This window comes from Crocuta crocuta, unplaced genomic scaffold (genome assembly GCF_008692635.1).
Source record: "Crocuta crocuta isolate KB4526 unplaced genomic scaffold, BGI_CrCroc_1.0 scaffold122, whole genome shotgun sequence".
Lineage (NCBI taxonomy): Eukaryota > Metazoa > Chordata > Mammalia > Carnivora > Hyaenidae > Crocuta > Crocuta crocuta.
This window is the reverse complement of record NW_027528839.1, coordinates 575,691-598,212: the sequence shown is the minus strand read 5'-3', so window position 1 is coordinate 598,212 and position 22,522 is coordinate 575,691. Positions and strand designations below refer to the sequence as shown.

At 41.1% G+C, this 22,522-nt stretch overlaps 1 protein-coding gene across 6 annotated transcripts in view; it reads right to left on the bottom strand.

Moving 5' to 3' along the window:
- The window catches only part of DNM3 (dynamin 3), a 584,407-nt gene that overhangs the window by 20,150 nt on the left and 541,735 nt on the right, over positions 1-22,522 (bottom strand). For 4 of the 6 annotated variants that reach the window (XM_077755999.1, XM_077756002.1, XM_077755998.1 and 1 more), the window contains 3 exons: positions 22,239-22,403; positions 13,852-14,078; positions 12,383-12,646 (listed from right to left, as the gene is read on the bottom strand). In XM_077755999.1, coding sequence (XP_077612125.1) covers positions 12,383-12,646; positions 13,852-14,078; positions 22,239-22,403 — 656 coding nt within the window. Of the gene's footprint in view, positions 1-7,376; positions 7,788-11,049; positions 11,366-12,382; positions 12,647-13,851; positions 14,079-22,238; positions 22,404-22,522 lie in introns of those variants that run through there. The other 2 variants (XM_077756003.1, XM_077756000.1) reach the window with 2 other exon arrangements.

Genomic DNA, 22,522 nt, shown 5'->3' with positions numbered 1-22,522 from the left:
CGCTGCACATCAACTCATTTTGTATTCTTTCATTCCTCAGTAAGCTCTGTTTATGTGCTACGTGCTGTGTTGAGTCAGATGTACAGAAACATAATCGCTGCCTAGGAGTTTCTGTTCGAGATGGGGAGACAGACATGTAAATCGTGGCAACAGTGTGGTAAGTACTCTGATGGGGCTGTGCCTCAAGAGTTTCAGGGGCACCTGAAGTCTTAGCCTGGGACTGGAAGGTTGGGGAGTTCGAAGGACTTCCAGGAACCAGGAGAAGTTGAGCGGACTGGTAGTCTAGAAATAGGAAGTAGTGTGTGTGAAGGAAAGAAAGCTAGAAAAAAAGCACTGTCAGTTTGAGAAACCAAACGTTGTCTTGTTCTTTATCATAGTGTCAAAATTCCTTGTTTTGCTCTGAGTCCTTATTCATACAACAGAGAGCTTAGAGGGTTTTGGGTTGTATTACAATAGGATTCCTTAAAAGCATTAGTTTTGAGATTTTAAAAAAACATGTTTTAGCCTCTGTAGTGTATCACTGATAACAGAAAAGGTGGGTGGTGGGAAAGACTAAAAGATTCACAAAGAAGCAGAAGGTAAGAGGAACACAGTGGTAAGAGAAAGGATGTGGTTTGAAAAGAGTTTTACACGCACATGGCTTTTGAATGAAGTTAGGCAGTGTCCCTTCCGATGATTTTCTTCCATTTCTCTCCCTTTCTCTCTCCTCTTTTCTCCTTCCCTCCCTCCCTCCTCTCTCTCTCTCTCTTTTGAGAAATCCCCAAAGAGATCTCCAAGAACTTACATGATGTAGAAACCTAGTCCCATTGATGTTGCTGGGGCACAACTATTTCTAACCCTCTTCATCTTCTTCTTTCCTCTTCTCCCTGCCCTCCTCTCATCCCCACCGCAAGCGCCAGGGGAAGGGGTTGGCCAACTCCACCATTTGGGGGCAGGAGGAGAGGTTGGGAAGGAGGTGCTAAGAACCAGCTACTGGGAGAGGCCAACGTCCACTTCTGAGCCGCACATTCCTTTGTCATCTCAAGTCGAGAGAAGACAAAGAAGAAGCAAGGATGGGGAGGAAAAAAGCAACACTTTGAATCTACGTAGAACTGTGATAGTCATTTCTGGTTTGGGAAGACAGAAAAGACTTTCTGTCCCTCTCTGATAGAGAGCAAGAGCCTCATAGGCATGAGTATCTGACTTGGGGCCTTACATCAGACAGGGCAAATATGTAACTAGAGATATTAATGGAAAAGTTAACTTTCTAATTCTTTTTCTTTTAGTAACAACAACAACAAATCCAGAGCTCAAGGAATTTGAAGGCTTAGGGAAGGGAAGATTTCTGTTGCACCAGTGTTTCATTTCTGCCTGACTGTGATACCTGGCGAATTAAAAGGCCAGGTTTAAAAGCTCTACATGATATTTTTCTGGCCACTTGCTTCTGTAAGTCCAAGTGGCAGAAATGGAGACAAAGAGTTACTGGTTTACTCAGTTCAATCCCAGTGATTTAAAAAAAAAAAAAAAATCCAGCAGGAGGAGCTCTAACATGCCTTAGAGCTCAGATTTTAAAAACAAAAAAGTTTAAAGCAAACAGGAACACAGAGAGGCAGTGTGCCTCACAAGCTGCCGTGTCGGTGAACAAATATGTGACTAAGTCCAATTAAATAGTTAGTGCGTAGTAGCCAGGTGATGATCCTGGCTGAGACAGAGGGCCAGCATTTCCCCTCCGAGAGTCTCCTCATTCTGATGCAGTTGGACTGCTACTGATCCCAGGCGCTAGCTCTTACAAAAGAGGGAGCAAAAGGCCGATTTCTAGGCAAGTCTAGAAGTAATTCTTTGCCTCTTAAAGTGTCACACTGTTTCTAAATGAGTCTTTGACACCGTCTCAAAAACTGCCTTTAAAAACAGAATTTTTATCAGTGGCTGAAGGTACTACAAAAACTCCCAAATGTTCCATCTCCTTTACTCAGTGGCTTGATGGGTACTTCTTTCTTTCTTTCTTTCTTTCTTTTTTTTAAATGAGGGAAATGCTGTGTTTGTAAAAATTGGTGCTAAAAGTGCAAGGAATCATATGTCCCCTGGGCCATGTAAAGAGTCTGCAGAAAGAATTATAGCTTTCTAACACACGCACACACATCAACTGCAACACAAAGAATTTACTCAAGAAAACAGTGAAAAGTATATGAATTTAACAGTTATAGTTTTCGGGGGTAAGCCTTTCCATTTTGGACAGTGTTGTGGGAGTGGAGTCGACGAGTGGGCATAGAGGATGGTCAGAATTACTTATCCTGAAGGAAACTTTCAACCAATCCCTTTTAATCCACTGCCAATAAGAAGTCAAATTTTTTGTTTTACACCTTAATGGTATGCCCACATTTAAAATTTTTATACAAGCTTCTACAGAAACTTTAACTAGACCAATTCAGACCAAAAGTCACTAAATAAAGCTAGTCTAGACGGAAAAATCTATGAAAACCATATGTCTTTTAGGCATCTGTCTTATGAAAACTGCCATCATCCTGGAGAAACAGTTCACAAAATATGCTTTTAGGAAAACACTGCTGTAACGACCATGGAGCTGTGCTTAAGAAGACGACTTGACTTGGAGAAAGTAAAGCCAACATGTTTACAAGGGAAAGGTTCTCATTTCTACATACATCTGTCTGTAAACATCACTGAAAGGACAGGCAAAGGAAGATAGAATTTATATTTCCATTATCTTAGAAGGGATCAAAAGAGTTAGTTTTGTTCCTCCACATTCCTACAGAACGATAGGCCAAGGGATCTCAAAGCCACTCTGTTCTCACTCACAGAAAACTGTTTTGGATAATGTGATACGTGGATGAGGCCAAAGAACCAGAACATTTTCTTCTGATTATTACCTCATCCTACTGGCCTGCCAAACACAGCTAGAAGGCAGGTGTCCGACATAAGTAACTAAAGGAAGATTGTCCTGTATAATTGGATGTAGGGCCCACTGAGGGACAAGGGAATTCAGGGTTGGGTACAAAGCAAAAGTGCATGAGAATGCAGTACACAGAAAGATTCAAAAACCTCTCTTTTCCGATTTAATATTGCTTTCTCAACTGGGGACAGTGGTCAGCGCTGCCTTCATTGTTCTGGCTTCGTATTTTTACCTCTCAAAATGCACATTTAATAAGCAACACGAAATCTATAGGAAAACGAATAGGAAAGCAAACTTTAATGATAAAAAGAACAACATTTTAACTGAAAGCTGAACAGTCTTTGGAGATTATGAAAGTATTTATAAGTTGCAAGGACTCCTTGTGATGGTCACGAATATTTTCTTCTTGCTCAACAGGGAAGGGGAGTTTGGAACAGCACAGTAACAGTGGCTATTGGCATAAGTGCCCCATGTGTTACTCAGTCACCTAGAGGGTGGTGAATGAACAATATACACCAAAAAGCTACGTATGGAGGAAAGGTCCTGGGTTGGAGGAGGCAAGTATGGTAAAAAAAGAAGGACATTCGTAAGATGCTGTCAATTATACACCAATGTTTTAAGCAAAAGTGAGAGGCACTATTTCAACATGTCTATTCAAAGATACTGTGCTTTAAAATGAGTTTTCAAGTATTAAGATGGTAATGGGATCATTAGAGTGTCTGGAATATTAAAAAGAATATTAAAAAGAATTAAAAAGTAATCATATCAACATCCCTTGTTAAAGATTCCTACACTGAACTACAGGGCATCTAAGAAGGTTAGTCAGTGTCTGATGATGAGTCACAGGGATTTCTGTGGCCCATTGGTTTCAGTCCTGAGTACTCTGATACCACTACTGTCGAGCTAAAACTAGAGGTCTGCTTTCTTTCAAATAATATGTGTATCATGGATTTTATTCTAATTTTAGACTCAGATATGTGGAGGGAAATTACTGCAGTGGTTTCTCTAGTTAACACATTTACTAATGTTTCCTTAGTTTTCCACCCCAAGAGGCAATACTTAAGGTAGAATTTGCCTCACATGAAATTTTATTATTTTAGTTATTAAAATATTTTCCAACACTACCAAGAAGCAAAAAAGAAATTCTAGTTGTTTTAAAAATAAGTAGACATTTTCCTCAGGTTTTATAGCTTTTCCTCTGTGAATGGTGGTCTAAAGTTGGAGCGGTGTATAGACTTTTTGGCATAGTCCCTTGGGCATGATGTTAATGGTGGATTTATTTGAGGGACAAATTTCATTCACTCTTCAAGTTGGTTTTAGGAACAATCCTAATCTAACCGTAAAAAATACACACAGTACAGAATATATTTTATATAAATATCCATGCCCAAGTGAAATAATTTCATTTTAGAACTTTCTGGGCTGCAAAGGACCTTTGAAAGTCTTTCTTGTCTACTCTCATAAGAGGCCACATTCTAGATCAAGGTCATATATATTGACCAAAATAAATTTAGATAATGCTACCTCATGGAAATCTGAAACGAAATATACGTAATATTTATGTCGTGGAGACAACTGCTATTTGGACTGTAAAATAAAATCACTTTCCAGATCATATTTAAAACCACCTGGGGCCTTCTTCTCACACATTCTCACTTCCTCTTGGTTCTCAGATCTGCCATGGAAGCCTGGGGACTCGTGTGGCAGTGTGTCTAGTTTGTGGTTATCAAGTTCTTCTGGTTAGTCTCCCTCCCCATGGGTTTGTTAGCCCTTCCACAAAGGAAGCAGGGAAGGAATGGAGCTTATTTCTATTTGTTTTTATTTAAAGTTTGTTTGCTTAGAGTGAGAGAAAGAGAGAGAGAGTGCACAAGAGGGGCAGAGAGAGAGAGAGAGAGAGAGAGAGAGTCCCAAGCAGGCTCCACACTGTTAGTGCAGAGCTCGACGTGGGGCTCAAACTCATGAACAGTGAGATCATGGCCTGAGCTGAAATCAAGAGTCAGATGCTTAGCCAACTGGGCCACCCAGGTGCCCTAGGAATGGCGCTTATTTCTAAGTTTTATATTAACTTGCGCATTTACTGGGTTCCCAGTATTTACACTGCATCCTATATTTTCAGTGTTGAAACTAATCCCAATGGGGGGATTAGCTTATGACTTTATGAAGATTTGGATCTCTCCTTATGTTTGAGCAATTGAAGTCAAGAAGGCCCAGCCTTGCCATTCCATGAGTGATTGAAAATTTTGCTATTTGCCATTTTGATTAACCATTAACATTTTTTGATCCTTGGATGGAATGTGTTCTCTCTACAGTTCATGTGAGCTGATCATTTTGACTGGAGCACAGGAATGGATGTTTCCTAGTGTTTATGAGAATCATTAAAAAAATAATTCCAGAAATTAGAGCACGCACTAGTTGTGGTTTTGCTTATCATGTGGCTCTGATGCCTGAAAAGCAGCCAGAAGGAAAAGTACCATCCGTGATGAGGCTGCCTAAATACCTTGTGGCTTTAGACCTTGCCTTAGGTGGGAGTTCTTCTATTTTTGATGAGAGTTGCCAAGTGATCTCAACTTCATCTGTGTATAGGTAACATGGCATCAAAACACATACAGATTCTCTCAAACCCAGTGTCCTTCCAACACTGGCCCCCTCCTCCCACACTTAAAAATACTGGCCAGACCAAGTGTAATAATCTTTTGGCAACAGCATTTAGTAAGCCAGATGGATTTCATTTGGCAACTAAAGGGTGTAAATATGTGTTTAGCTTCAGAGGTTCCCCCAGACAATGGTTACAATATGTTGGCTCTAGTAAGCTAAAGGATTTCAGTGTTGGGCATTTAAAAATTCTATGTTTAAGCAGCAATAAAGTTATGACAAGCAGACAAAAGCCATCAAACCCTCAGCTAAGTCCTCAACTCCCTTTCTCATATTGCTGGAGGTAAGCGTTTAAGGACCCTTCTGAGTGAAAGATGCAGCATTTACAATTTCGTGTTTAATTTCCTGGCTGTTTATCAGCTAAAGCACCTCTAGTAAGCTAAATTTCGCTTCTAATCTTTCACAGTAGCTGATAAGTCAGAGGGGAGGAAGAAGCGCCCAGCAGCTAACAGCCACGATTCGTGGCTCTTTCACCTCTAAATTTTATCCAGGCAGCGCACTCAGAATGAGCTGTCTGTGCTATGCTATGAATCTCTGAGGCCGCTGAAAAACATGCCATCTAAGCAGAGCTGTCTGCATGTGAAGGATTTCCCTGGAAAATCACTCTTCTCTCACAGCGAAAGAGACCAAAGAGGGCATGATGAAAGAGCAGTACTAGCTCGTGTGCATCTATCTGCTTCCACTGGTTAGAATTCGCTTTTCTTTTCCTTTTCTTTTCTGCTCTGTCCTTTTCTTTTTTGAGCTGATATCAACTCATATATAGGAACATTCAGCAGACTCCAACCGGTGACAGTTTGCTGCTGAGTGGACACAGGAAGAATAGTCATCATTTACTGTGCAGTTTTCACTGGTCAATGGCTCTTGTGCCGGACTCCCATCTTGGCTGCCTTCCTCTATCAATCAGGTGAAACCCAGGCCAGGGCTGGGTATCTCCAAACTCAGAAAGGCTTTCCCTGCAACGGCTGGAGCTTAGCAATTTAGAACCCCAGAGAGAACAATGACAGAGCTATTTGCTATTATTTATCATGGGATGTGGAAACAGTTGTATTTGGTTAACTTGATGCCGGTTACCACTGGGCCAACAGTGGCATATTCTTATATTTACCGCTCCTGCAGCCTGTCTGCATTTATGTTGCTTGCTCTTTGTCTGATGTAGACCCTTCCTTCTTTTCTTTTTTCTTCTCTCCTCCTGCCACATCAGATGTTTGGAAAAGTAAGACAGGGGGCGCATCAAAAACAGAAAGGCAAGCGGAAGTCCACCTTGACACCTCTGCCAAACTCCCAGATTCTGACCTTCAGAACACTTGCAGTTCTGCTCCCAGGCCTCACCTACACAGACTGCCTGTATTCGCATTGTGGCAGCATGGAGATGTTTGTGTAAAGTAGACTCAAGTTTGCTAGACCCAAGAAGGAAACCACCAGGCTAATTTTACCTTCGCTTAAACCAGATTGAAACCAAGACTGAGGAATGAAAAACTTTGCCGTTAACCATAGATTCACCTCAGTGAAATAATACGTTATAACCAGATTCATTATGGAATTTGAATGATTTTGATGGGATAGTTAACTGAAGGGCTTAAATTAAATGGAATATTTTATTCGGTGAACAAATTATGTCCAAATTTCTGTTTTCACTAAAATATATGAAGCATCATGACAACTCATGTTAAACCTGTAACAAATTATTAATTACATTTGGGATATCAGTAACAAATTTGGTAACACATAGCCTCATGAAATGAATTAAGCATTAAGAATCAGAAAGAATACCTCAAAGTTGTTTCTATTCTTGTCATTTATACTTAAACATTTTTTTTTGCTTAACTTTTAAATCCAGTTGCTAAAAATAAAAACTGTTCCCTGAAAAATCAGACTACCTGATCATAAATGTATTTATTTGTTCTTTAAAGGGGAAGGACAGTAAGGAAAAAAAAAAAACCTCATGGCAGAAATCAGAAATCACAAGGCGAATTCATCATTTGTCCAAATGACACTCAGCTGCTAAGAGAAGTCATACTTTTAGAGGGCTCTTGAAGAGGGAGCAAATCAGGATGTTTCCAGGACATGATTGTGGGAGAGTCAGACATAGGCTAGTCCCAAAAGTCACTTAATTGTCCATGTGCCCTGAACCCATGACTTCAATTCTCAGCAGCTTCATCCTTCATGGCACCAAACTTTCATGTTAGGGATGCAAAGATACGCTTATAAGAATCGTGCGTTTGTCCTTACTCAAAATTTGGGGGACTGGCTGAAAAACAAAACAAAACAAAACAAGGAGACCTTCTCCCTAAGTGAAAGGGAGTCCATGTCAACTGTCAATTAAATCAACATATATGTAAAAGAGGTATAGCACAGCAGTGTATCAACGTCAAACGTCTGAAAAGAGATTAAATTGTAAAAGAACCAAATGGCTTGTACTTCCTTAAAGAAAAGACTATGAGTGCATCAATTATCTCTTTATGCAGAGGGATTTATATATCTTTTGCCGTGGTTGGTTTAGCAGTAAATTACAGATAATGTGGGGCTGGAATGAGACTCTACAAGTACACCATGTCAAGTAGGGCGAAATGAGTAAGTTGAGGAATGGGTCTAAGTGGGAAACCCTGTGATAATGTTGATGCTTGTCAAGGGCTGTACGCGCAGAGCAGGGCACCGGCCTCACTACGGAGCTCATCAGAGAGCCCTCCGATTGAAGATTTCTTGGTTTCCATCTTGTGTTTCTGTCATGTGGAGGAGTTGGGGTAAAAGCCAAATCCTTTCTTATGACTCAGCTTTGCCATTTTTTTAAAGACACCATCCTACTTGGTGACAAAGGGGGTTAAAAGAACGTACTTCAGTTTTTCAATATATATATGTATTTTTAAAGAGAGGACTGAGTGACGAGGTAAATGAAGTTTGCTTTTCCTTGGATAGGGACCCTTTCTCCCATCCTTATCTCCTTTTGACTGTTGCACAATAGCTTAGTCCGAGGAGAGGGGAGAAGACAAATGAGTAAAATAATGCCAGAATCAGCTGTTGCCAGGAAAAACACACTCCGATTCAGTTAATTTGTCCTGTTAATGTCAAAGGCTGTGATTCCCAATGAACTAATTTTAAGAAGCTATAACTGAAAATAGCTACATCAGCCCTAAAGTTAGCATTTGATGGAGATTAGGATCTTCAAGTAAGAGAATAGGGCCCCTAAAGACGTGGCGATGTCTGCTTAAGATCATTTTGCTAAACAAGAACACAACTGGCTGGGATTTTCAAACTGGGTTTTAGCCCCTTCAGAGGAGTTGAGGGGGGCGGAAGGGGAGGGGGCACACCAGATATTCTGGCAGTAGAAAATGTTCCACAAATCAAATTTGTGTACACTCAACTTACTAATGACAGAAGCATCCCTACTGCTGAGTCTCTCTGGGCCAGAGATGCTCCCCTAGCTCAGGTGGAAGTAATTAAAACAGGCATGTCGTTTGCAGTATTTCCAGCTTCCGCACGGAAAGCCTCCGTGTGCACNCTTTAAGTTGGAATGGAAAGATAGAATAATTTAAAAAAAAAAAAAAAAGGCAGCAGAACACTCGTGGTTTCTGTCCAACTGCAAGTGCTTTCATTATCTTGGAATAGGGTGAAAATAAAAGTATATATGCTCTTAAAAGGCAAAATCATAACTTGCTAATGAAGTCGCAAATTATCCAGAAGAAAACTATGCGCAGGCATATGCCGAATGGCAGAATCTTTTGCCTCTAAAAGTTCAGTTATTGCCTTTGTAATATTAAAGCCCAACAGGGAGCCGGCGGGACACAGCTTGTACTGTCTTGTCACGTTATGAGTTTCTGGTTTCAGATAAAAGACAAGAAAGGGCCCTTTAGAAAGTAAAGAGCTAGGGAAAAAAAAAATCAAACTTCCTTCTTGGAAAGCTAAGGGTTGTTTTCCTGGAGATGATGGATAATGGCATTTCAATTTTTTTTTTCTTAGTTTTTAATAGAGAAAATGGAGGCAAATCACAGAGGGAAAAGAGAATATATAAATAAACAGAACAAGGTGAACTTTCAGCAAGAGCTTCCTCAACTTTTTTCTTTCTTTTTCCACCTTTGTCGTCTCTCTTTCTCTCCTTTTTTTTTTTTTTTTTTTTTTTTTTTTTTTTTTTTTGAAATCTTAAACCCCATTTCTGGCTTGCATTTGGTAGGATTCCTGCTCTGGCTTTTATTAAAAACAGACTTTATGTGGTCAGAATTCTTCATCTAAAGCTAAACTTTAATAGGCATAAGGATCCTGACAGAGTCTTTCTTGCTCCCTCTCAGGTGACCCCCCCCCCCACTCCCCAGGGGGGTTTCCCTCCCGTTGTGCTGAACTGGCGCTGAAACTTGAAGGCTCAGCACAAAACCCAACTTTCCTCTTTTACTCTGCACTCTCATTTCTGTTTTACATTTGAGGCTCTTTGCAAGGCCAGGGCAAGTTAGATCTGGCTCCAAGCGGAGAATATTCTAGAAAGTTTGAATAACATAACTGCCATCCTATAAATTCCCCCAACACAGATGCATTAAACCTGGTGGTTCCCCTTCTCTAGCACGAGCTACCAGTTCCTGCCAGCTACCTTGTGTGCGCAAGCTTGGAAATACCAAGGGCAACTCCGTCCCACTTAACAAATCAATTTAGCGTTCAACAGTATCTCTGAAGGGTATTGGCTGGCCAGCTTATCTGAAACAAAGAGGTAAAAAAAGACAAGCAAGCAAACAAAGACATGCACGTTCATTCCTGAGGAAAGGCAACGTCAGGCTGCTCTGGCTCCTTCTTATAGCGAAACAGACATAATCACCGACTCTCTATGGGACTCCTGTCTTCCCACCCTCAATACCCTTGCCCAGTGGCCTCCACACCTTCCTGGCACAATGGCAGACACTTTCCCAGTCAATCTGAGGTTTCCGAAAACAGTAATTTAATCTGACTTGCAGTGAGGCTCAACATTGATATTTTTTATTTATTTTTTACACGGAAGGGAAAATCTTTGAAATTCTGTAGCGCAGCAGTTCTCAAGGGGAGGCGGAATTTTACACCCCCCTCTCTACCTCCCCAAACACACTGGCAATGCTGACATTGTTATAGTCGCAACTGGGGGAGTACAACTGACATCTGCTGGGTAGAGGCTCTGATACTGCAAAACATGCTAAAATGCACAGGACAGCCCCCCACCCCCACCCTAAGGAAAATGCCAGTAGTTCCGAGGTTGAGAAACCCTGGTATTGTGGTCAGGATACTGGTCTCTGGAGTCGGACTGCTTGGGATTAGAGCCCAGCTCCATTAGGGTCTGGTTGAGCAGCCTTGGGCAAGCTCTTTAGAACTCTGTGCCTCATCTGTAAAATGGATAATAACCTATCCTTTAGGGTTGCTATGAGCAGTAAACAAAAATGTACCTGCAAAGCACTTAGGACAGTGCCTCGCATACACTGGGAGCGCAATAAATATTAGCTATTGCTTTTATTATTATTACTATAAATTTAGCTGAGTTCCAAATAAATTATAAACCGGACGTATTTTTGAGAAAAAAAAATAGGTTTGAGAGTACACATATCCTTTCTGATTGGGACCAAAGTGATGATAACCCTAACAACCATGGTGCTTCATAGTTTATCAGGCTCTTCCAAACACCTCCTTTCATGTGACGTGGGCAATGACCTTGCTGAAGTTGTTCCTCTTTCATAGATAGGGCACCCCTAGCTCAGAGTTTAATGAGTTGCATGAGGTCTGTGGCAACCAAGGTCTTCTGATTCCACATCCCCTGATACTCCTGTGACACCAGCCTTCTTTTATGTGTTTAAGATGTCCCTTCTCTTCATTTCACCTAACAGCCTGAGGATCAAAATAAACGTAAGCCCCACAATCAGAGGGTGAGGTGACTGAGGCTTCATGGGTGGGAGGAAGTCACTTCTCTTTTATGGTACGTGCATAGTAAGGTTTTCCTTCATAAAGCATACACATACTTCAATCCTCTGAATTGAATTAAAAAAAAATTAAATGTCTGTATGGGCTAATGTTCTTTCCTTTTAAAATTTCTGATGTTGAGGAAAAAAACCTCTTAATTCCTTCTATTTTCAAAGTCTCTAATTATACACATTGCACATATTTGACCGCAAATGCACAAAGGTGAGAATATAGCTTCAACTGTATACATTTCAAGTTTCATTTACTTATTCACTATTTTGTTTCACAAGCCTGAAAAAAAATCTGCTTACACGTGCCAAAATGTACTATTCAAATGTACAATGTTCCAGCTCGTGTACGGTTAGTGACTGCACACAGCAATCATCATGTGTGTGTGAAAATTTCTATGTGTAGTTTAAAAAAAAAACAATTGCAAACTAATCAACACAGTTTTTACTCAGGCTACTTTAAAGTTAATAATATTGGGTCTAAGGGTTATAGTTCAGGGGGCAGATGGATCATATTCCTTGAAGTGAGTGGTTTTCTAGAATTCCTTTAGTCATAGAGAAGGCAAGGCCTTAGTTCCTGATACTCTCCTGACCTACCGAGCGCACAGCTTGCAATGATGCTGCCATAGCCCTTTTTTTCCTTTCAAAGTGCTCTCTGAGTCTACAAACAGCTGCCCAGGCGTCATTCATTTGGACTCAGTTTCTGTGGTCCCATGAAGTGTGTGCCAGTTGCTAAAGGAAAGGTTTGGACCACATATTGGTTTTTAAATGGTGTCACAGTCTCCACCATTTTCCCATGGTAGCCTTCCTGGGTGAAAATCGCAAATGTGTACGATAGTATCTTTGCAATTTTCTTTTCCAAATAAACCCTGTCCTTCATGCTACGAGAAGAGAGCCACAGAGCATGTGCCCACCTCGCGCTGCGCGGGGCACTCACCTTGGGACGCTGGGTGGGGCCCTGGTGGGCCGTGAGGGCACTTGTGGGGGCGCTCCGGACCAGTCGCTGCTGCTGCTGCTGCTACTGCTGCTGCTGCTGCTGGGGAAAGGGGGCAGCGGGCCTGGCCGGAAGGGCACGGGGGGCGCCCCCGAGTGGGGGCCGGGAGAGGGAATGGCTGGCGCAGGCCCTCTACCGGATGCGGGTCGACTGAGGGGACCGCTCAGGGTCAGCCGCCTCTGAGTTGTGGGGCTCGGAGGAGGTGACCTGGGGAGAGAAAAGAGCAGTTTCTGTCTAAATTCATCTTTAAGAATGTATTTTCTAGGTTTGTGAAAATTACACTTCACTGAGTAACTCATATCCATGTTAGAAATGTGCAAAGGTGTGGGGTGCCTGGGTGGCTCAGTTGGTTAAGCCTCTGACTTCAGCTTACATCATGAACTTGTGGTTTATGGGTTTGAGTCCCATATCAGGCTCTGTGCTGACAGCTCCGGGCCTGGAACCTGCTTTGGAATTTGTGTCTCCGTCTCTCTCTGTTCCTCCCCTGCTTGAACTCTGTTTCTCTTTCTCTCAAAAATAAATAAAGACTAAAAAAAATTTTTAATAAAAAAAAGAAGTGTAAAAAGGAGGGGTGCCCAGCTGGCTTGGTGGGAGGAATATGCTGCTGCTGATGTCGGGGTCCTGAGCTGGAGCCCCACACTGTGAATAGAGAGTACTTTAAAAAAACTTAAGAAAAGAAAAGGTATAAAAGGGGTAAATGGTGGAAAGGAGGTTCCCCTCCTCCCAATCCTTCACTCTGGGGAGACACCCAATAAAAAACCCAGCAGTTTCTCGTGTATCTTTTTCAAATACCTTCTATAATACAACACAATAAAACACATGTAGTATGATACAACGTTCTCTCTTCTCTCTCTCTCTCTCTCTCTAAATTCCTTTTTTTGGTACATATTAGAACCCAACATTCTACAACTTACTTTTTTTTAAAGCTTCACAGTAATTTGACTATTTTTTTTTCTTAATGTTTAATTTTGTGAGAGAGAGAGACAGACTGTGAGCGGGGGAAGGGCAGAGAGAGAGAGGCAGACACAGAATATAAAGAACACTCCAGGCTCTGAGGTGTCAGCACAGAGTGGACGTGGGGCTCTCAAACTCACATGTGAGATCATGACCTGAGCCAAAGCGAGACACTTAACCGACTGAGCCACCCAGGTGCTCCATAATTTGACTATCTTTTCATTTCAGTATAGAACTTATTCTTTTTGATGACCATATAATATTTTGTCATAGGGATGTTTTGTGCTTGTTTTTGAAGGGGTTGGGAAAATCTGATGCCCGTCTTTCACTCCTGAACATACATATCTTTTTTCCTCTTTTTTTTTTTCTTTAGGTCCATATTGGTTTAGGGAAGCACACTCAGAAAGTGATACCGGACAAGGTCTGCAGGCCTCAGGTGACACAGGGCCATGCCCTACCTGCGGGAGTGCTGTATCCAGGAGTCGTCCACAGGAGGTGGTGCAGGGGTGAAGGTGGTGGCAGTGTTGATGTCACCAATGATCACAAGGGCCTCTTTCAGGGCCTGGTACATTCGAAGCATCTCGTCCCGGCGCTGGGCCTGTTCTGCGGATTCTTCCATGAGAGTATTCTGGTCTTCCGAAGAATATAACTGTGCCAGGAGCTCTGAATTTATGAAATCTTTAACCTGTCAGATCACCACAGAGAAACAAAAATGGGGATGCACGTGTGATCAGATGGCATAAACGGGTTGAGAGCCTGGGGACAAAGTCCACGACAGCCCGCTCTGGGAAAAGGTGCACGATGCATGAGGTACGCAAGATGTTCAGTGTGTATGCGTCTGTTTCCTCCTGTTTCTTCACTGTCCTCCCAGTTCTCAGCACCAGTACAGGAACAGTTTTTCCCTTTCTCATGGCTGTGGGCTAAAGGTAAACCTAGATTAGTTGAAAAGAGGGATATACCCTACCGTCGCCAGAACAGGACCTGTTGGCTATGTAAGCATTTCCATGAGGTTGTCCGAGGCTGCTTGGCTTAGGGATGAGGCAGGTCCCAGAAGGAAAGAAGCAGTATTTTCAACAGAAAACATTGATGTAAAGAAACCTATGTAATAACCCAACTCATCCATTCCTTGGTATTCCTAGCTTTTACCAAAATCACTGAAATATTATTAAGATCCCAGGTTGCAATGTCATCTCAAGAGGGGAATTAGCACTAATAAGTGAATTTTTATTAAATATAGAACCTTATATCGTTATGCAAGTTGATTTACCAAAAAAAAGTGATATGCTCTCTGTCCTCTAGAGGTTTCCAATAGAAGCTACTTAACAGTAACGAGAACTGACATGTGTTTCCATAGTTAGCAGATATCGGAAAACAGACTGAAGTGCCAACAATACGTATGAGTCTTAGGGGAGTGGCATTTTGTAGCAGAACAAGAATGGAGAGGATGCATATACTGCACGGCACACAGGGAGAGAGTGCTGGCCACCATATTTCATCAAATCTAAGATACCAGTAAATCTGAAAACACGTCATAATTTTATGGGCCACAAAGAGAAAACACATTAATTAAACTATGACAGAATGCCAAGATGTCATTGAGTGTGACATGCATCTTCATGTCAGAAATACTAATGCGGGGGCGCCTGGGTGGCTTAGTCGGTTAAGCCTCCGACTTTCGCTCAGGTCATGATCTTGCGGTTCGTGGGTTCGAGCCCCGCGTCGGGCTCTGTGCTGACTGCCAGCTCAGAGCCTGGAGCCTGTTTCAGATTCAGTGTCTCCCTCTCTCTCTGACCCTCCCCTGCTCACGCTGTCTCTCTCTCTCTCCTAGAAATAAATAAAAAACGTTTAAAAAAAAAGAAATACTAATGTGAAACAAGTGAATGTGAGGATCAGTGGAATATGGTGTGTCCCAAGTGCCTTCACAAGTCTTCTAATTTAATTCTCACCACACCCTTATGAAATATATTATAATCTTATTTTTTTAATGTTTATTTATTTTGAGAGAGAGAGAGAGAGCAAGTGAGCACATGAGAAGGGAGGGGCAGAGAGAGAGAGGGAGAGAGAGAATCCCAAGCAGGCTCTGCACTTGTCAACGCAGAGACCAATGTGGGGCTCCAACCCACCAACTGTGAGATCATGACCTCACAGTTAATTAAGAGCTGGACGCTCAACCGATTGAGCCACGCAGGGGCCCTTATGATCCCAATTTTACAGATAACACAATTAAAGTTCAGAGTTTAAGTACATTGCCTCAAATCACATAACACTAAGTTGAACCCCCAAATCTTTTGACTCAAGGTCTAGTGCTCCTTCCATTATCCTCTTCCCCACCTTGAATGCTTAGAAAAGACTATTTATATTTAAGCATCATTATTTTAGAGTGGCATGGCAAGTATGTTAATTAACTTAAGCCTAAAAAATAAACCAACTTGGATTTTTCAGTTTCTCTGTTAAGTGAGACCAACACTTATCTAGAGTCACTGGATATTTCTAAGAAAGAGCAAAGGCCAGTATATTTAATTATTACAAATTCAGGCAGACAACATAACAACTCTCAGATGCTCAGAATTCCTGGGCTGTAGTTAAGTACATAACCAAGAGATAAGAGTCTAAAATACATAGGTTTATTATTTTTAAAGGTATCAAACTATATAGTTCAGAAAATTCAGGTAAATCACAACTTCACTGTGGTGAAATAAAAAGTATTCTCTGCACATATTTTATAAACCAAGAGTGCCTCAAAAGTGGAAGTAATCTAGTAGACAAGGTGTGTTTGGGCAATTGTCTAGTAGGGTAGAAGTGTGATAGTTGTGGAAGGTAAATTTGGCCAGGTCACCTAGGGCCAGATGTGACAGCCTTGAATGCCAAGGAAAATGGTTTGAACTTTATCCACTTGGCAATGGGAAGCCATAGAAAACTTGTAAGCAAGTAAGTGAAATGATAAAAGAGAATTTAGGGAAATTAATCTGTGATTGGAAAAGAATTTGCAAGGGTGGTAGTGGAGATAAAGAAATCTGTTAGAAGACTAATAGATCACTTATGAGGTGGTGAAGGTTTAATCCAGCAGGACTGCAGTGGGATAGAAAAAAATGGGCACATGTAAATTACATTATAAAGGAAAAGTCAGCTAGATTGGTGTAGAGGAAAGACAGTGTAAACTTAGCTTAGGGAATATCTCATTCCCCTTTTTGGAGATTTATTCACTTTTCAGCACACTCGCAGGTACCCAAGGAGTCGGGGACATTCGCACAAATCTTCCACGGCTGAGTGTGTGTGTGTGCACTTAGATGGTGTGGCTTGGAACTCAAAACCAGACAATTTTCCTGGCATCAAACAGCAGCTGGGTTCAGCCAATCTGAAGCTTTATATCTAACTGGAGTATCACTTAGAATCTAGTAAACACAATTTAAAAGAAGGTCCTTCCAAGAATAGATTTAAAGCAGGTCTGAAATAAGAAGCGCCTGTCAGACCACGAAATAAAGTAATAAGGGCTTGTTTCAGCATTCTGATCAAAGATCTGCCTTGAACCAGCTCTTCCACATCAAAATGTTACACACTAAAACTCGCCTGCTAACCCAAAGATTTGGCGAGTGCTCTGAATTCATAGGAGTATTATTAGCGTGGGAGAAAATGGCAGGCAGCTCAGTGGTCGAGAGCTCAGGCTGCGGCATCAAACAGCTTTGAATCTGAGTCGCAGCTCCCACACTTACTGTTTTTGGGCAAATAGTAACCTCTGTCAGTCTCAGGTTCCTGATCTGTAAAATGAGGACAGTGGTCGTAGCTGCGTCGAGAGCTGTCATGAGGATTATAAACTGCCTCGCAAGATGCCTTACATTTCGTTAGTGCTCAGGACACAAAAGCTATTCTTGCTAAAGCACATAGGCCAACGTGGCATTAGGTATGTAGATGCAGAAGGACAAAGAGCAAGCTATCACAACAGTGCAGACATCAAGTGACATACAGAGTTCAATACAGAGCGAAGGTTAACATTTTATTTTGCACTGAAACAGAATTTTAGAAAGACTCTGCTCATCTGCTAGCCTAGTGTGGTGATGCTACAACTGGAACAAAGGTAGGGGGGACTTCAGGGAGTTTCCAGACACTTCAGGGACTTTCTGAGCAGTCTGTGTATCCCTGGTACAAATATGTAAATCAAGGATTCTGCACGACAATGGAGGACAAATAGATCCCTTTGAGATGATGGCATTTAGAATGTACCTCACAGAACATGACAAAAACAAATTATACTTGGATGTAAGGCTTGAAATAAGATTTATGCCTTTAATTATAACACCTTATAACTTCTACATCTTGGTATGGTCCACAAAAAAATCCTCATACACAGAACCTCACTGCAGTTCAGACTCTACACACTAGATAAACAGGCATGGCTGCCATGTCGTTCTACTCAGTGTAAAGGAATGTGAGGTCATTAAAAATGTTCCACATGTTTCCCCTCTTTCTTACTTTAACCCTTCCCTATCAGCCTGTGATAGGTTTGCATCTTAAACCTTTTTTTGTCTTCATAACTAAGACCATTTTGAAGCCTTCACAAGTAGAAGGGACATTCCTAGAATTGTCACACAATTCTGTTACTAAGGAGACCATTTCCTTAAAGTCTCTGTTTCTAGATGGGAGGGCTGCAGTCTGTGGCTGCTCACAGTCACATGGAGACGCATGTAAAAAACATAACTGAGAAGTTTAAACTTGCTTAGTTTGGGAAAAGGACTTGGTGAGAAGCTTGTGATTACAGTTCCTTCACGTCTGTTTTAGCTTCTTTTCTGTTTCTCAGGGATTTGGTTCTGCTAGAGACCAATGACGTTTCCCTTCTTTAAAAAAGCGACATCCTTTGACTCACAAACATAACGTCAAGCAAAAGAATTAGACACCAACAATCACACACTATACGATTCCAAAGTTCAAGAACAGGCAGAACCCAGCTATGCTGTAAAAAACAAGGAGAGTTACTCTTGGCGGGGAGTGATGAGAGTGTGGGAGAGCACGAGGGGGGCTTCTGGATCCTGGTTCCGATCTGTTTCTTGAACAGGATGCTGAATTCTTGACCCATGGAAACAAACCAGTGCCCTGGTATTTAAGGTGTACTTTCGCCTCAAATAATGAACATTTAAAATAACACTCTACTTCATATGCACAAAAGTTACAGTGAGTTCTGAAACTAGGGCACATGTTACTAATTTTCCACCAAAGTGCCAATGGCCAAGGAGAGTGGATGTGGGTCTCCAGGGGTCCAGGCGCAGCACACACTCCAAGTGTGAAACGCCTCTAGGCTTCATATTTGATTCTTAAAAAAGTTTCACAAAAACTTTATGTTCTATTTTGTATTACCTGGGTTTGTTTGAATTTCTAGTTAAGATTTAAAACATTGCTTCTCATATGCAAACGACCTCTAATGTAATCTTTGAGTAAATGAACCCTCTGGGAAGATACACCAGGTATGTGCTATGGGGATAGGAGCCCCCTAGTTTGAGAAGGCTGAGCTGTATTTAGTTTCCCTAACCTTGCCCTATGCATACGGACTCTGAAATGGAGAGAACCTCAGACTGCAAACGTGAGCATCTGGATTTCCATCTTGACTCTGCCAGCCCCAGCTGTGTGACCCTGGGCAAGTCACTTAACCTCTCAGAGCCTCAGTTTCTTCATTTATAAGCTAACAATGGCAAAACAATGGGTACCCAGTGGGTGGCTGTCCTGTGGGTCCCAGCACAGGATCATGAACCACGTTGCCATTCACGCTTTTACAATAAAGCTGGATCACCTTTCGATTTTCTGATGGCAAATCTGGTAGAGTGAGCTGCAAGAGGGAGAGGCCATCACACTCTACTGGCCATGGGGTGTCATGCATATTCCGAACAAAACTCTGCTGCTTCGATGGCGGCTGTCATAAACGTGCTGGTTCTTTGTGCTGCTGTTACCTAGCACAGTTAAGCAATGAAACAGCTGCTGCCCTTCAATAGACAAAGGCTTACAGTATGTCTGAGGCAAGGCATTTATTGCTGGCTTTAAACTTCTTAAATAATTCCATATGGAGACTTGAGTGGCAGAACACTTAATGTAAACTTTCAAAGGAAACTGCCCACCAAATTCTGAACTTTATAAAAGTTGGCTGAAACAGATTCATTTTCGGGAGGCAGAGTCGCCATTCCCATTTCAATGGGAATTTCAAAGAGGAAAGCCACATCATTGCTTTCGACGGTGACTGTCCAACATGCAGAGGACCCCGTTTCAGGCATTTATCAGTTCTAGAGAACCAGGGTCCACCCAAAGCCATTCACAGAGGCAGCAGCGTTACGTGGATGGAATTTAGAATGAGCAGTCAAGGTATTTGTTTTCTAGTTGTGATTCTCCACCTTGAAGACCTCTGCACCTTAAATTGAATAAAGAAATCAACACATGTGCATGACACGGTGCTGGGTGTTCGTCATGTTTCTGGTCCTTGGACTCAACAGAGCACTTCCAGAATGAATACACAGGGCTCAGACATTCTGTACAAAAAGATGCTATGAGAATATGGCATTCAAAAGGAGCAATTTACATTTTTACACATATAGAATAATCAAATATATTTAAAACGGACATATTTTTACATACACGGTTAAAACAGATAAAATAATACTCAAGGAAAAGTGGTCATCTGAGATATGTAAAAGTATTTTCTGACTGATGCAAAAAGTTAAATTTCAAACAAAGATAACCATAATTTCGTAAGAATCGGCATCACATGATGTTTCTGTTTTCTCCACATTCCTACTGATCTGCATGTCAAGATCTGACCAAAAGTCTTCGTTTTCATCATTCTGCAAGGTCTCTCCAAGAGCCCTACCTCCATGCGTTATACCCTTGGAGGCGGCATTTAGTCATATCATGAAAGCCAACAAGCACGCCAGGGAGGGATGAAGGCAATTACCCCCATTTTTTTTTTTTAAATGTGTATGTGTGTTTTTCTCAAGAAGGTGAAAGTAGCATGGATTTGTGAGAGGGTCGTTTTTTTCTTCTTTTTTCTCCGTTTAACTAATTAGTGTCAGGCTGCTCCTCACAGGCACAGACAGGAAGTGCTATTTCCTGTGCTGATGATTTAATACAGTGCAGAGCAAAATAGTGTTTGAACTGATGGCAGCACTAATGACTCACGATAAAACAGTGAAAAGATAAATGATACTTAATCAGGAAAATGTTTAAATAAGCAAGTGCCTGGATCTACCACGGCAAAACAACCTGAATTCATTTAAGCAACGTTAAGAGGAGAATTTTAAAAATATACAGGCTATTTGTTTAGTACTTTGTAGTTTTCAAAATGGCATATAGTTTCATTTATTATGTTTTGTGATAATTCAGTGAGGCAACTCACTGTTCTTAGCATAATTTTAGAAGTGACTGACTTCAACTCAGAGGACCCAAATAATTTGCTTCAGGTCACACAGTAGGCTGTTGACTAAGCTAAAGAATACAATTCATAGTTTGCAAATTTCCAACATCTTGCTCACCTACTGCTGATACTTCAAAGAATCCTACTAACCTTGGTTGAATATGCAAAAATGTGTCTGGGAATGGAGTTAGGTAAAAACTGTGGGTGCTTAGGGTTTCTTCAAGGAAACCTTTATTCGAAGAATGAATAGACCATGAGCAACAACAGAATGTCATATTTACAAATACAATTTCGAAAGAAATCTTGAAAAAGGGATAAAGGCTTTTTATAGTTCTTATGTAGGCAGCCAGACACATTAGTTTCTTACATATATACTTTTCATCATACTTCCATATATGTTATCTTCTGGAACAAATCCCTAACCCAAGTACTTTTTCTAGGATTAGTATTTTACATATGGAAGACCTAGATGCAAAGAAGTTAACTGATTTGTCTCTAGGTCAATAGAGTTTGTAGGAGAGTCAGGCTTAGAATATAGGTTTCTCCTGAATTCTAGTGTGAGGTTCATTTCAGTACCTTTGCCAGCTAAATTTTATTTGTTACAAGCAAATGATCCAAATATATTATTGATTTAAATAAAAAGGTGTCCCTAGAAGATAGCTAGAACTTAAAATGCTGGTATCTCCTTATTAAGAGTCAGAAAAGCCTGTTATAAAACACCCCATTATAGCCCATCTTATCTAAAAGATAATTTCTCGAATAACTTGGGATATAATTTGTACTTTAATAAAATAGCTACCCAAAGAGCCAAACTAGACCATAATTTAAGTATCATATCCTGACTACTATAAAAAATAACCATGAGAGATTCTATACATTAGAGATCAATTGAGGGCTAGCGTGGCAGGCACTTTAAGATCTGTGGCAATATCATCACTTTAGAAAAGTTGACTGACTTTGAATCCAAGGGATAGGGCAAAAAGCCGTTTCCCAGGTTAGTAGATCATTCTATAGCTTTTAGAAGGTGAAAATAACCATGTTAATATATTTTATGCATATGTGTATAGAAAAGAATAAATATCTTTTGCCTTTAATCTCAAGTCTAGGAGCCGGGGCATCTGGTTTTATTGTTGCCTTTGCAATTAACTTATGCCCTGACCACAGCTACAGTATTTTTGCTCTGCTTTATCGTGAGCAAATGCATACTTTTCAGGAGAAAATAGGCAATAGAAAATACGATAGCACTGTGGCTAGAAGTTTCATGTCTGCTTCCCTGAATCCTCTTTCTCTGGTCAGTCACTTGCCACTTTCTCTGGTTAGTCACTGCCCAGGAAATGATGGACCTGGGCAGGAGGTATTTCAACCATCCAGAAAATAGCATCAAGAAGCTGATGAGACTATGAGCAGTTTCCACATTAATATGGGTTGAAATTTAAAACGAGACAGTTTATAGTCACTTACATTGTTGATCATAAGGTGCATTATTGTTTTTGGAATTAGATCTCGGATACATTTGTTGATGATAGACATGTAGGAGTCTACGAGGTTGCGAATGGTCTCCACTTGCCTCTCCAACTGTGGGTCCATGGAAAAGTTTTCTGCCTGGCCATTCTCATCATTTTCAGTCTAACAGAAAGGAAAGAAAACATGGGTTATTTCACATTTGTTCACAAGAAAAAAAGTACCATACATTATCAGATGATCTACTTCTGCTGACTATATTTGGAGTTATATTACCAGATGGT